Source organism: Sceloporus occidentalis, unplaced genomic scaffold (genome assembly GCF_023333645.1).
Source record: "Sceloporus occidentalis isolate IW3139 unplaced genomic scaffold, rSceOcc1.0.p SCAF_4, whole genome shotgun sequence".
NCBI lineage: Eukaryota > Metazoa > Chordata > Lepidosauria > Squamata > Phrynosomatidae > Sceloporus > Sceloporus occidentalis.
This window is the reverse complement of record NW_028316984.1, coordinates 112,252,798-112,268,616: the sequence shown is the minus strand read 5'-3', so window position 1 is coordinate 112,268,616 and position 15,819 is coordinate 112,252,798. Positions and strand designations below refer to the sequence as shown.

General features: G+C 41.8%; 2 protein-coding genes across 6 annotated transcripts in view; one reads left to right on the top strand and one right to left on the bottom strand.

Moving 5' to 3' along the window:
* Nucleotides 1–8,674, bottom strand: part of DCDC1 (doublecortin domain containing 1) — a 370,698-nt gene extending 362,024 nt beyond the window's left edge. Inside the window, exon 1 of the mRNA XM_089521309.1 lies at nt 8,618–8,674. Within this exon, the coding sequence (XP_089377435.1) occupies nt 8,618–8,659 (42 nt within the window). The 5' untranslated portion in view covers nt 8,660–8,674. The remainder of the gene's footprint in view (nt 1–8,617) is intronic.
* A 6,741-nt stretch (nt 8,675–15,415) lies between these two features.
* The window catches only part of LOC149314512 (dnaJ homolog subfamily C member 24-like), an 80,197-nt gene continuing 79,793 nt past the window's right edge, over nt 15,416–15,819 (top strand). For all 5 annotated transcript variants that reach the window (XR_016280932.1, XM_089521304.1, XM_089521305.1 and 2 more), the window contains exon 1: nt 15,416–15,517. The gene's annotated coding sequence lies outside the window, so the exon portion shown is untranslated. The remainder of the gene's footprint in view (nt 15,518–15,819) is intronic.

The window sequence follows — 15,819 nt, the reverse complement described above, 5'->3', positions numbered from 1 at the left end:
TTGTATAATAGTCCAGGATTTCCTCTGCCCCATCCCGGATTCGCCCCTTTTCACTTGCTGCCCCTCACTCCTGGAACCTTCTTCCCCCACAAGCAAGAGCTATCACTTCTTTAACCAACTTCAAAACGGAGTTGAAAACCATCCTGTTCAGAAAAGCCTTCCCAGGCATTGCATAATTGTCGCTTACTATCTGATGTTCTTTTGTTGCCTGTTTATCAAACCATTTCCTGTATTGCTATGTATTGTATATGTATTATCCTACTTGAGAGTATGTATTTTCCCTGGATGAAGCTTAACCTTCCATTTTGAAGCCAAGCCCTCCCTCCATTCTATCTGCCTTGGTCCAGGCCTCAGAGGTAGAGAGGAACTGCTGGACCTCTTACCCTTTCCCGCCACCACTCCCTTCTCCTTCTGTGTCATGTAAATATCTGATAATAAATTATATGAATTATCTTCAATACACAAAATTTTAAAATTTATAATAAGACTGAAACATCTCTAACATTACTACAAATAAGATTTTGTAACTTAAACTTTTTAAAGTATTCGTTTTATATATCCACTATCTCATTCCATGCTGATAAAAGACAATTAATGTATAGTTTTAAACAGCAGAGTTTGTCCAATGTTTCATGTTATGTGTGGTGCAATGTTAATTTCCATATATATTTCAATGCAAGCAAATTTCAAACAATTATTAAGCATAAAATAATAATAGCCTAGTAATGGAACAAATTAACAGTTGATTAACATTACATCTTGAATTCAGGTTAAATAGTAGATATTTTAAGAGGGGAAAGAGACCAATAAATTGGCACTGTTAACGACATAAACCAAATCTTACTATCTTTCAAATTATCATATCTGACTGAATTTCCTCCTTTTGCTCTTAATTCACCTGCAACACATTAGACAAGGTAATAATTTATGATAATCATATGAAAATATACAATTAATATTCATCACCTCTAGTTTCTCATCACTTTAGATAATCAGTAATGCAGAGTGAAAATGCTGTCAGATTTCTAATTGCTTTGTAATGGGCCTGAAATAAGAAATCATTAAAGACAAACAATCTGTCACTTGTCTGTTACCTTAACTATCTACCACTAAAAAAGAAACTCATTAAAGAAATTGCTAATGAGCAAAAGAAAAAAGAAAAAAAGATGGCACTGAATGTGTCCTGCAATGTAATTTAAACAATGGTCTATTAATTTCTATAAAATTTATTTAAGACATTTTCATATCCCAGTCCTCAGGCAAAAAGAGTCCTTGTGTGCCTTATATAAAATCAATAAAAATCAAATAATGTCTGCCTGTATAATTCCCTATACACTATATTCACCGTTATGGACTTGGGAAACATACATCAATCAAACATACTGATTTTACTACACAGTGGTTTGTGTTGTTGTTGTGTATCTTTGAGTTGTTTTCAACTTATGGCGATCCTAAGGCAAACCTATCACAGGATGTTCTTGGTAAAATTAGTTCAGAGGGGATTTGCCTTCGTCTTCCTCTGAAGCTGAGAGAGTGTGATTGGTCCAAGGTCACCCAGTAGGTTTTCATGGCCAAGTGGGGATCCAAACCCTGGTCTCCAGTGTCATAGCCCAACACTCAGTCCACTACATTGGCTTTCACTACCAGGTGTATCTATCATAATAAACACATTTAACAGGTACGTCACATTATTTCCATGTGAAAGCTATTGTTTTGCTACATATGTATTCGAAGGCTTCCCACCTACCTCTATAGGGGAGACTGTTCCCTTTGCATATATGCAAATTATATTGATTGTGTTCTTTACCTTCTTGTAGTACACAGGTGAAAAATATGTGGCCCTCCAGATGCTGTTGGATTGCAACTTCCATCACCACTAATCAGTATAGCCAATGGTGTGGTACAATGAGAGCTGCAGTTCAACAACACCTGGAGATCCACACCTTAATGCACTGTCATAGAAGTTAGTCAGAAATCCTTTTCACAGACAATAGTTATAGAAGTAGTACATGGTTCATGGGGTGCCTTTAATATTTGTATATACTGTACTATTTATTTCCTCTTTCTTGCATGCCAGTGGTCTCCTATTTGTCAAGTAAGGCGTGGGACAGACCACCCAAACCGTGCAGCTTCCCGCCGGTGGAAAAGGAACCCGCAAAAAGCGGGTTCTGCTAAAGCCATGGCGGCGGCGTAAACAGTGCACCACTGGTGCACTGGTTATGTAAGCACATGCGGTGCTGTGTGGACGCGGTGTGGTGCTTATGTAACAATGGTGGAGCCCATTTATACACAGTGCCGCCATTGTTACGCCCTTATCACGTACTAGGGTTGCAGGGCGTGTGGGCGCTCCACCCCCAGGCAAACCTAGCACGTGACGAGAGCATCGCAAAGGGCCCATGTGTACCACAGCTAAGTTTAGTAGGGCTGATACAACTGGTTTTATTATGATAACTGTTACAGCTATTAAATCACTTATTCAAAGTCCCTGTGTTAGTAGTACAGATGTCTGGAAGGCATCATTTATACAACGGCCATCATTTATACAAAAAGGGAATTCAGATGCTGAGTTATAGTGGCTTTGTAACCAAAACAGGGATACTGGGAGGAAAAAGGAAGGCAGCTCCTGAGAGAGCCCCAATCCTTACAAAAGTAGAAAAATATATTTCAGTGGTGGCCCTTACATCTTGGGTGGGAGGGTGACAAATCTATAAGCTTATGTACGAAGGATCTCCTTTAATCTGATGGGGGAGAGTAATTAGTAATTAGGGGGAGCAATATATTTGAAAGGGGCACACATCACAGTGGTGTCCCCACGCAAAAAAAAAAAAAAGCTAAAAAGTTTAAGAAAAACAGTTGGTCAAAATTAGTAGTTTTATGCTTAAAAACCATCTCTACCAAGTACACATGGCAGAACCAGGGATCAGGCAGCTTTTGTGATCAGCAATGCATTTTTCTCTCATATGAGCAGTGGCAGTTAATTGATATTCATTGTTAATAAAGATTTCATATCAAACTGAGAAGTTGTTAACATAGCTGCAGTTTTAAGAAGCCTAGGGTTGCTTCTTGTGAAACCTGTGAAAATCCATTCAGCTGTTTTAGGAAAAAAGTTAAATTGGACATACCATAAATATAATAGTGTTGTTTTAACAGTCAATCAATCATTTTATTTATACCCATCTTTCCCCCAAAACCAGGACATATGATGGCTTTCTGATAAAACGAAATCCAAGTAATAACACATGTAAGAGCTTATTACGTAGCTTATTAATTCGGCTTACCTCTACCTAGTTTAAATTTCTATTCAGGCTGCATCCTGATCTTAAAAGAAGGTTTTTACTGCCAAATTTGCTGCCCGAATACAGCCCAGGTGCGTGCATCCCCGCTTCCAGGAGCGCTCTGTGCGGCTCTTTTCCGATCCGGGAGTTTTCCGGCTTATGAAAATGGCCACAAGACCACTCCTGCGTGACAAATTTAGCTGCAAAAACCTTCTGATAAGTCTTAAAAAGCCTATATAATTAAAACTAGTTTAAAACCTTAAAAGAATAGTATAAAAGTAGATTTCATATCTACAAAAAGAGAAAGCCTATCTACACTATTATCTACATAAAAGAGAAATCTTAAAGATCTTTATTGGGTGATGAAAGTAAAGCAAGGAGGTAGTCAGTTAGGTTTCCTAGGAAAGGAGATCCAGAGTCTAGGAGCAGGCACAGAGACAATCCATCCAACACTCCTCTGAAGGTGATAGAATAGAAAGAAATGCCTCCTCTGAGATTTTAGAGCATGGGCAAATTCAGGCCCGGTACATATGGGCCCTTTGCAGCGCCCTCGTCATGTGCTAGGGTTGCCTGGGGGCGGAACGCCCACACGCACCACAACCCTAGCACATGACGAAGGTGTAACAATGGTGGTGCCCTGTATACATGGGGCGCTGCCATTGTTACGTAAGTGCTGCATGGCATCTGCAGAGCTGCCGTTTTAGAAAAAAACCACTTTTTGCTGGTTCTTTTTCTGCCAGTGGGAAGCCACACGGTTTGGTGTCTGAGGCTTCCCTCTGTCAGAAAAACAGGCGCCAGGAGTCCGCCCTTTTTGGGCGGTCTGTCCCGTACCTTAGATAGGAATATATGGCCCTTCCAATAGCTTGGGCCCAAGTCAAATAGGGTTTCATAGTTCATTACTAGCACTTTGAATCATGACCAGAAACAAACTGGCAGCCAGTGGAGATGGTGCAGCATGGATGCTCCCTTTAGAAAGCTAAACATTTCTTTAGTTTTTCCTGATGTTAAGGAAGAGCAAGCATTGTATAGCGGTTTGAGTGCTTAACTAGGGCTTGGGAGGCCAGGGTTCAAACCCCTATTCAGCCATAGAAACCCACTGGGCCAAGAGACATTCTAGATTACCACACTACACTCTTGTAGTGCTGCTATTCCACTTTAACTGTTCTGGCTGCTTCCTTTTGCATTCTGGGCTTTGTAATTCAGTGAGGCCTAAGAGCTCTCTGGCTGAAAATTCTAAATGGCCCTCCTTAAACTGCAAACACCAGAATGCCACAGGAGGCAGCCAGAGCAGTTAAAGTGGAATAGCAGCACTATATGAGTGTAATGCGGTAATGTGGATTCTCTCAGCCTCATAGCAAGGCAATAGCACCCTCACTCTGACCAAATCTGGCTAAGAAAATCCTGTGATAGTTTTGCCTCAGAGTCACCATAAGTCAGAATGACTTGAAAATACACAACTAATAGGATATTGTTAGTCAATAATAATAATACAATATTTGTTGTAATATGTTCCTGTCTCTATAAACATCATTGTTCTATCAGTGAAAATTATCATGTTCTATCCAATAAACATAATGAAATGTCTGCATAAATGCAAGCACACTATTTGTTTCCCACTATTTTCCAGAATAAAATCATACACCATTAGAATTCTCTGCGCCACCCTCACATGAGCTAATTTTAGAGTAGATTTCTGAAAAATTAATTCCGTCCAACAGAGCAGACAGGTTTTTTGTATAAAAATATGAAGTACATGTGTAAAGATACATCTTTGGGCTGTCATATGCAGGAAAATATTTTGTTACATAATGCTTTCTAGTTTCCCAGATAAAAGTCATTTCTTATGTTGGATAAGAAGCTAAGCAAGGTAGAAGTTCTGTGACCTGTTGCTAATACTATAAATGCCCCCAGTTAAATCAGATGTGGAAATCATGCTGCCCTCCAGATGTTGATGCCCTGACTGCTGAGAGCTGTAGTCCAGCAATAACTGAGGGGCACATGATTCCCACTCTAATTTAAAGTGTCTTCTTACATTCGAAACTTCAGTGATACAACCATTGTAATCTGATACTGGTGATGGACTGGAAGAGGGCAAAAAACTGAAGCTTAAACTACAAAACAGAAACAATCAAACTGCAGATCAGAGAACAGGGATTCAATTTGTGTTGTATCAGATGTACTTCTGGATTTAGCCAGTCTTAAGTGCTAGATTTCAGGAATGTCTGGAAGCGCATTCTCACAGCTAGGACTACTCTTCCCATTCCTGGAGGCATTAGATCTGGACACAGTGGGACACAATAAACTTCCTACCACACTTTCTCACAGCAAAAAGGACCTTAAAATTCTCACAGGCCAACCGTATCTACAACAGAATGGAACATGCCCTGTTACGGGAGAGAATAAACACCACCTGCAAAGAGCTGGTTAACACAGACAAAGAACTACTATCACTCCACCTGGGCATCAGTCAAAAGTCTGGGACAAAATTCACCTATGGGAAAATGGAAAAAGATGTGGCAGACCACACTTTAAGACAAAAACAAACATTCAATAAATGCCACAAGCACCAGCTGAAACCGTCACTGGACACATCACAAACCATCATCAATCTCATCCAGCAGCAACTTTTGAAAGAGGAAACATCCACCTTGGACAAAGGAGGCAACTTTGGAGTAACCACCACCGGAATCCCAGTTGAAGACATCATTGCCCAGGTTGAATCTGCCCTCCACCATCTCCCAGAGGAGGAAGCGGAAGAGATAAAACAGCAAGGAGCCTGAACAAGGCAAAACCACCTCCCAGCAACATAATAAAAAAAGAAAGAAAAGCTATCAAGGACCTCAATTCAAACCCAGAAATCATCATTCTCCCAGCAGACAAAGGCAATGCCACAGTAATCATGGAAACAGAACAATACAAACAAAAAATCAAGGAACTCCTGGATCCTGCAGCATACAAAAAACTGAAACAAGACCCAACCAACAAAATCACCAGGAAAACGAACACCCTGATCAAAAACTCCTCAGTTCTGCGAACCATATGCCAAAGTTTGTGCAAATCCGATGTTCTCCCACCAAGACTATGGACTTCCCAAGATCCACAAGGATTCTATTCCATTCTGACCCACAATGAGTGCCATTGGATCCCCTACATACGATTTGGCCAAGTTTCTGGCCACACAATTACAAACTCATATAGGGGAAATCCCCAACTACATCAAGGACTCAGCTCACTTCATAGAAAAAATCAACAAAAAATCAAAATGTTTCCGAAAGCCATCACAGCCCTGTTTGAACATTGCCTCACAACAAACTGATTCCAGTGGGACAATGGATTCTACGAGCAGAGAAATGGGGTAGCCATGGGAAGCCCTCAGAGCCCTGTGATATCAAACTTTTACATTGAACACTTTGAAAAGCAAGCCCTGGAAACAGCACTATAACAGCCCACAACTTGGTTCCAATACATGGATGACACTTTCACCATTTGGAGCCAAGGAGAAGAAGACCTGGCTGTGTTCCTGAACCATATGAACAACATCCACCCTAACATCCAATTCACAATGGAACAAGAAGAGGAAGGAACATTGCCATTCTTGGATGTCATCTGCAAACCAAACCAACGTGTGGGCCACACAGTATACAGAAAACCTACACACACAGACAGATACCTGCACAAAAACTCCAACCATCACCCAGGACAAAAAAGAAGCACACTAAAAACATTGGTGGACTGGGCAAAAAGGATCTGGGAACCCCACGTCCTGGAAGGTGAACTGAAGCACCTAGACTGGGCTGTACAGGCTAATGGTTATTCCAGCTCAGACATCAGAAGGGCTGCCATACCCAGAAAAACCCAAAGGAGTGAAGACAACCACCCACCCAAATTTTTAGACTTATAGGCTCCATTCAGACAGGCCAAAATAAAGCTGCTTCGGGTATGCTGTTTAAATGATGCATGCATACTAAGAGTCTGGAAGCTGCACCAAAGCTGTGCTCCAGTTCTTAGGACTGGAACATGGCTTTGGTGTGGCTTCCAGACTCTTAGGATGCACCGCTTTTGGCCTGTGTGTACTGGGCCCACAGCTAGGAAAACTTGGCTTGGGCTATGCTAACATGGGTTAATATTGAATTAATGTTGGTTTGAGCCTCAACATTAGATACATTTTAGATACACTATAAATTACGACTAGGCATGTAAGTCATTCTGCCCTACAATCTGGAGGCCTATTGATTCCAGACAGCAAGCTTCCTCTGCTTTGCTTAGCATTTACAGACAAGCAGCATCCTAACATATTCTTTAAAAAGGTTTGTTTATATCATAGATCAAACAACACACAAGGCTGCAGTAGGAAAGCCAAGCAGTTTTCTAGGAACGAGTAACTACTGTATTCTGTTAACCAGAATTCTTACTGCAGAACAGAAAGACACACTGCCAGCTTCCTGTCTCTACATCCCAAAGGAAAAAAAATTGGCACAATATTTTAAAAGACCTTTGCTGCTTGCAGCCTACCAACTTCTTTTTAAATTTTATATACAGTATCTCATTTTTTCCTAATAGGGACCACTTTTCAAGACTGTATGACATTATAATTTCTGAATATTTTAATGTAATTTGATAGTGTTTTTAGATTATTTCAATTGTCCTAAATTTTATTGTAATTATTATTATTATTTATTAATGTTTTTATCTTTGAGCTGCCTTGGGTCTCTCCTGGGAGAAAGGCGGCTAAATAAATAAATAAATAGGTGGTTAGGCGTTTCTCCATTTTCTATACATTATGTACAATGCTGTGAGCCAAGGTCGGAAAATGTAAAAGAGTCAGGTAGCAAGAATGTTCTCCTTAGCAACAAGCCAGCCAAGTGCTTTTGGGACAACTACAAAGGAGGACAAGGTGCCGCAAAATGTAGGACATAAAGAAGAAGAAGGGCCCTCCCAACTCCATGAGGGCTAGCCAGAGCCAGAAGAGCCCTCCCTCCAGTCCAACTTCCTTGGGCCAGGCCTCAGAGGGAGAGAAGAATGCTAGACATGAACGCCTTCCCCACTGCCATCCCCTTCTCCTTTTGTGTCATGTCTTTTTAGATTGCAAGCCTGAGAGCAGGGAAATGTCTAATAAACAGTTTGTAAGCCGCTCTGATAGCCTTTAAATACTGTAAATAAATAAATAAACATAAATATAAATCCATGCGTCTTAGCCATGTTCAAAATGGAGGACATTTGGGAATTGCTCCCGGACAGAAGGCTGAAACGTAGGGCATGCCCTAGAAAAGGAGGACACCTGGTCACCCTGGTCCTGAGACAGAGCTGAAACTGGCTGAAGCAGACACGCCTTCAAGTCCCACCTGCGCCAGCATCTCTTCGCAGTCGCTCTCCTCCAGATCCATCTTTTCTGCGCCATCAGAATACTAGGAAATAAATAAGCAGAAAACATCAGTAAATAAAAAAACAAAACATCAGTAGCTTTTCAAGGATACAGACTGGGATGGGGCAGAAAAAGAGGGCCTTGGGGAGAATTTACCACCCTCTGAATCCTCCGCTTTTGCTTATTTGCTTGTTATTTTAATAACGTATGATTTGAAATTATTAACTGCTTAATTGATTTCTTTTATGGGAGGGAGGGATATTGGAGCATGGGATTATATGTAAATTTTAACTTGCAAGCCGCCTCGATTGTCATTGACAGAGAGGCGGGATATAAAATAAAGTGTTATTGTTATTATTATTACTATTATTATAGCTAGTTTGACTTGTACCCCAGTTCTACACTTATACCAGAGAAAGGTGCCCCAACAAACTACGCTTCCCAGAATTCCATAGCATGGAGCCATGGCCAGCTGAAAAGCGGGCTCAAACCGGGTTATTTCTGCAGTGTGGATGCAGCCCTAGCCCTCAAAGACGAGTTTCATGGAGAAACTCCATCTGACCGAAGTAAAGAGTCAATCAATGGGAAGAGGAACTGGAAAAAGCTCTCTTACAAAACCTTCCATCGGCTCAGAGCGGCTTCTGGTTGCCATGGCAACAGCGTCCCTTTCCCAAAGGCGGGCTCGCTTTCTTCTCTGTGGGGTGCGCCTCTCTTTGCGACCCGGGCGGAAACAGAGGCCGCCCTGCTGGAACGTTCCTCCTCAGCGATGATGAGGGGAGACATCGCATAACAGTGCCTCTATTCCACTGTTAGCGCGCTGGCTGCCTGCTCCTGATGCATTCTGGGACTTGCAGTTTAAGGAGGGGCATTTAGAATCCTCAGCCAGGGAGCTCTTAGGCCTCACTGAACTACAAACCCCAGAATGCAGCGGGAGGTAGTCAGGTTATAGTGGAATAGCAGCAGCACTATGAGAGTGTAGTGGTTAGGATCTCTTCTCCCTTTTCATTAGTCTTCCTTTAGTTTTGTTGCATGTCAGCCCCACACCTCTTTCTCATTTCTAGTACTACTTTGTGGGGGTTTTCATGGGACACTTTAAGAGCCCTAAGCAAAGCAGCTTTATTTAGTTTCATAATAATAATAATAATAATAATAATAAATTTTATTTCTTTCCTACTTCTCCTCAAGGCCCCGGAGGGTTACAGCATGTTATACAGTCTGCCCTCCTTATCCACGGATTTTTTATTATCCACGTATTCAAGCATCCACAATTTTAAAATATTTTTAAAACATATACATTCCAAAAAGCAAACCTCGATTTTGCCCTTTCATCTTAGGGACATCTCATTACTCAGCCATTGTATTTAATGTGACTTGAGTATCCGCAGATTTTGGTATCTGCGGGGGGTCCTGGAACCAAATCCCAGCAGATATCACCACTGTAATACAAAACACAATTAAAAACACATCAAACCACGGATAAAGTACTATAAAACCACTAAAATACACTAATAAGATCTCATATACACATTTTAAAATCATGATTTAAAATAGATTGGATAGGCCACCGCATAGACCGATGTCTTTAATGCTGTTTTAATGCAGCAGACAGTGTTTTCAGCTGCCGTATCTCTTCCAGCAAGTCATTCCACAATCTGGGGGCAGCGCATAAAGAAGTCCTCTGGCTGACAGTTGCCAGTCTAGTCCTGGACGGCTGGAGCAAACATTTCCCAAAGGACTTGAGTGTACGGGGGGAATGTATGAGAGAAAGCGAAGTTTAGGTGGTCTTGTTGGCCTCCCCCCCCCCCCCCCATATCTGTTGACATATGTTGGTTAACACTAGAGCTGACTCTGTCAATGAGGACTGCAACAGTTTGAATGGAATATCATCTATTTTGGGTGATATGTTTCTTGCCATTTCTCTTGTTACAGCTTCCTCCTCGCTTTTTAGAATTTGGGGTTCATCTTCCTATGGCTCTTTATTCCACATGTCCTTCATTTGGTCATCTCTTTTATATAAAGAGATGTAAATACTCTTTTGTGTATTGCATCCAACATCTTTTTATTCCTTCCTTCCTGGTCTTAAAATATGTTATTTTTATTGTCATAGAGTGTCTCGGTCCTTGGTTTGAACTTTCCTTTGATTTCCCAGATCTTGTGTAACAGGTCTCTCATTCTTCCCTTTTTGTTGTTGTCTTTTATTTCTCTGCATTTGTCATTGTATTAGGGTTTTTTCACACTAGCCGTTGTACAGTGTGCCCGCATCATATGCGGGCGCATTATACAGTGTGCACCGGAAGAAACAATGGCACATGCGCCCATGGTGCACATATGCCACATGCTGCCATGCACCACCGCGAGCACGAGCCCTATTGAGGCTCAAGCATATGCGTTTTTTTGTTTTACGCAGGGGTGTGTGGAACAGATCCCCTGTGTAAAACAAGGGTGCACTGTACTGTCTCAAAGCAGCCACAGAGTGGATATTCCCACCCATGAATGAGGTAAAATGGAGAGAAGGGCCTCTAAGAAGGAACAGTCCTTCAGATAACCTGGACCTGATCTATTTGTAAGTCATAAGTGAGTAGCTACATACCTAACGGCACCAGATCCCATCTGACCTTCAAAGCCAAGCAGGGTCACAGCCTTGGGAAACCACCAATGAACACCAGGTGCTGTAGGCTACATTTCAGAGGAAGGAACTGGCAAAACCACTTCTGAGTATTCTTTGCCTAAGAGAACCCCATGATATTCATGGGTCGCCATAATTTGACAGGAGACTTGAAGGCATCCATACACAAATAGGTCATAAGTAGCACTTTGAATTGTTCTTGAAAATAGAATGGTAGCCAATGGAGCTGTTTCAGCAAGGGAGCTGTAGCCAGTCCCACTTAACAATCTGGCTGAAGCTCTTTGAACCAGCTCAAATTTCTGAACACACTTCAGTCAGCCCCATGTAGTGTGCATTACAGTAATCCAAATGGAATATAACTAAAGCACATGTCACTGTGGCCAAATGTGTCACCTCAAGGAATAGATGCAGCCGGCACACAAGCTTTAAGTATGCCAATGCAGTCCTGACAACTGCCAAAACCTGGGCTCCAAGGCTCAGGGCTGAGTCCAGGAACACATCCAAACTGCCTCCCTCCTCCTCACTCTTCTCCTTCTTGCTCTTCTGCAAGGTAGCAACCTATTCCTTTACATGTTATTTTTACCTCTGTTACTAAATTTTTCTATTAAATACACATCTGCTCCATTAACTGCGATATATTTGTACAAGTATAAAAAGCCAAAATACCTCAAATTATTTAAATTACAAGAGGGAAAGCCTAAAACACTGAATAATTTTGCATAGCTGAAAAGAGAAGGGGTACAATATGAAAAACACAAAGCGTTGTCTATTAGACATCCTGTCATGCTCAATTTATCTTTGCTGCAACATTATTAAGAACTCAATCACTCTGTGGGAAGATCATACTCATGTAGGTTGTACTGTTCTCATCCAACTGGTGATTATCAGCATACACACATAGCCTCCATTATTCAGGTGCAGCTGAACACAATGCCACAGCCTCCAATATTATTGTAAAAAAAAATTAATCATTCGTATTCTGGATTTGGAGGTATTTTTGTTTTGCTTAACATACCCCATAAATCGAAACCAACCAACAAGACATGTATCTTCATGGTTTTCATATTTAGAGTGTCTGACTTGATGTGTTAATTTCCCCAGAAGTGCTAATGATCCTAATTTTCTTTCTAGTGGTCCAGTGACAAATTATGCATTCCTTTCCATTTATACACAATAACCCATCTTTCTGCTAAACGTATAAATGACAGACTTTTTTTAAAAAAAGATAAGTCTTTATTATCTCCAACATAGAATATCAGTAAACCCAGTGAAGGGGAAAAGACCATTGTTTAGTTATTCTTCCCATTTCAGTAAATAATTTTAACCAGAAATCTTTAATTACAGGCCCAGCCACCACACAGGAAAACTATTATGTATCTTACTTATAACATTAAAAAAAATCCACAAAACAGCGATACTTTTATTGGGGCAACCAAAAATGCACAAAATGCATCATGCAAACTTTAAAAGCTCCATTGACTTATTCATCAGACAAAGGTGTGAAAAATCACACAGAAGCAAAAAATGACAATGTCAGAGTCACAGGCCTACATTTTGTCAAAATGTTGTTTTTGTTGTCAGCTAAGATGGTCTGGAGAGTCCTGGATGTGTAAGTAGAGGCCACTCTTCTCTTGACCATGTGGGCTTTTGGGAGACAAACAGTTGTAAAATCCAGGTAATTTTTAAAACTCAATTAGCAACAGAAAAGGTAGCTTTAAGATCCAGGCTGTTTCTGTCCTGGGTGAGGCTAACCATTCCCCTTTCTTAGGCAGAGAACGTTTCATTTCTCAAGAAGCCTCTGTACTGTTGTGTCTGGAAAAATCTATAGGTGCTATATAGATAAAACATAGGAATAAAAAGGTGTTGCCTTTGTTTAAGGTAAAAACCTAAAAGAGTTAAGTCCCAGTCTCTTGGCTCCCTTAGTCCCTAAAATTTCAGTCCCTTGGCTACATATTTTATTACAATTACTCCAACATTATTAATATAGATAAGCTTTAGTGGCGTGCCGCACCAATAAAACATACTTTTAAGCCATTGTCATATATTTTAGCAGAACTTGATTTAAATGGTAGAGAATTCCATAGTGAAGCCCAATATTTATCCTGGGTTGTTTTCTAAGATTTGTATCCATATTTTAGGCTAATACTTTACATTTATTTCTATTGATTTCCAGTGCAGATTTGCACTCACAACTGCAATATTATCCAAACAAATTTAGTTTGAGTTGTTGACCATTGATTGACCTGAACACCAGGTAGAGAAGGGTTGCCCCTCATTATGTCTGCCAGGTTGCTCTGTCACAGAAGCAAAAAGCAAGAACAACAATAGGCATTACTGTTTAGCACCTCTGTATATTAAAGGGAGCAAAGTTATTAGTCTTGATAATTACTCTGTATTCCCTACTGGTTTTGCAGAAGTTTTATAAGCAAGTTGCCTCTATCCATAGACTGACAGATCTGGAGGAGATAGGGCCATTTTAATTTGGCAAAGGTTTTATCAGAATCAGATGAAGAATTTTGGTGATAGACGTGTGCCAAACAACTGGGCGGCAGCAAAGGTAGGCAGTGACAATGTAGGAGGATCTCCCAGAGACAGTGTCAGTAGCACATCTGATCATTCTGCTTAGCGGTGCATAGCGGGAAGCACCAGATAATCATTTCTGAGTGTTGTTTTTTAAAAAATCACAGAATCCATATGATGAGAATCCAAAATAAAGCAAGAGGTAATGCTAGGAGATGAGACTCCAAGGTCTGAAGGCGAGTGCTATGGGTGAAGAGCAGAGGACAAGTTTGAGCAGCACTGTGTGTAATGGATCTCATGCTGAAAGAAAGACAGGATATAGATAAAATAATAATGCAATTGGACTCGAGCTGAAAGGACGTTCAGGTGCTCAGATGTGAAAGTCTGAAGCGGCACAATATATGTGCTCCACCATTTGGCTGTAGGACAGGGCATAACTATGTGGCCCTCCTTTCTCGCGGACTTGAGGTCCGTGGTCTTGAATATTCACAGAGGGGCAACCTCCTTTATTTTCAATGGGGCATGCCAATGGATCCCCTCTGAAAATGGAAGGCCGGCTGTATAGTTTTTAAATGCAACTCCCAGTATTCCTGCTCTGGCCAGGGCAGATGGAAGTCGCAGCCCAGCAACACTTGGGAGGCTACATGACTAGTTCCTTCCTTTCCCTTTGGGAGCTGAGAATCCTCTGGGCCAAAGGCAGACATGCTGAGCAAAAGGGGTATGAAAAAGTGTGGGAAGAAAGCAGCTCTGTCAACCAAGGCTTTATCCAGTCAGTTTTAAAGCATGGCTTTTTAATCTGTACATAAACCATGTACTCTGCTTTCTTAGCATCTTGTTTTTACCTTGTGCCTTCAAGTCATGAAGAGAAAGTATCCAAGGCTAGTATTAAAAGTTGTACCATTTCAAAACATTTTGATAGTTTCCCCTATATATATATATATATATTGATCTTTTTAAAATGTGTTTCTTTTTAATAACGATGTTTTAATATTTTGTAATAATTCCTTTTTAATGTACTTTTTTGTTTTTAATTGTACTGTTTTTTGTTTCATTTTTTATGCTGAGTCCCAGTTCTGGGAGAAGAGCAGGATACAAGCAAATATAGTAACAATAATAATAATAATAATAATAATGCTGGCGAGTGTATCATGAAATAAACCCAAAGGCAAATAATCCGTTTCAGAGAAATGTTTTAATCAACAAATGCTGCCTCAATAGGGCTCTCTCTAGACAGAGGAAATGGCGTGTGTGGAAGCTGTTGCTGTGCTCCTCCAACTCATTTCCGACTCATGGCCACCCTGTGACGGGGGGGGGGCTTTCAAGGCTCCTCCAGAGGAGGCTGAGAGAGTGTGACTCGCCGGGGGTTTCCCATGGCCTCCAGACCCAACACCGGAAACGGCTCCAGGGGGAACGAGTCTTAGGCTGCCAGAGGAGCCCAACAGAGACACAAGCACCGCCGGTCAGTGCCCCCTCTCTCCCGACCCCGCTGCTCCTCCTGGAGGGAGGCTCCCCTCAGAGCGGAGTCCGGACGGAGGAGAGGCTGAAGGAGCCAGCGAGCGAGCGAGCGAGCGAGGCGGCGGCCTTATATAAAGGAGGCCCAAGTCTCGCGACAGGAAGGTGCCTGAGTCTCGCGGGAAAACCAAAAGGCAGAGAAGTTGGCTCTCAGCTGAGAAGAAGAGGAGGGGGTTCTTCCTCTTCCCCGCCAGCAGACGGACAGGGGAACCCTGGCGCTTGGTAGGCGGCTGCTGCTGCTGCTGCTGTTGTGTGCCTGCCTGCCTGCCATGGTTTCCTTGGCGAGCCTTGTTCGGAGGGGGCCTGCCATTGCCTTCCCTTGCGGAGGCTGAGAGAGGGTCACCCAGATGGGCTTCCAAGGCCAACTGGGAATCATCTCCTCCCATTTAGATTGCTTTGGTTGTGAGTTCCTGCATGGCACAAAGGGGGGGGGGGTTTGGGCTGGATGGCCCCTTGGGGTCTCTTCCGATTCTATGCTTCTAGAGGGGGTTTGCCATGGCCTTCCCCTGAGGAGGCTGAGAGAG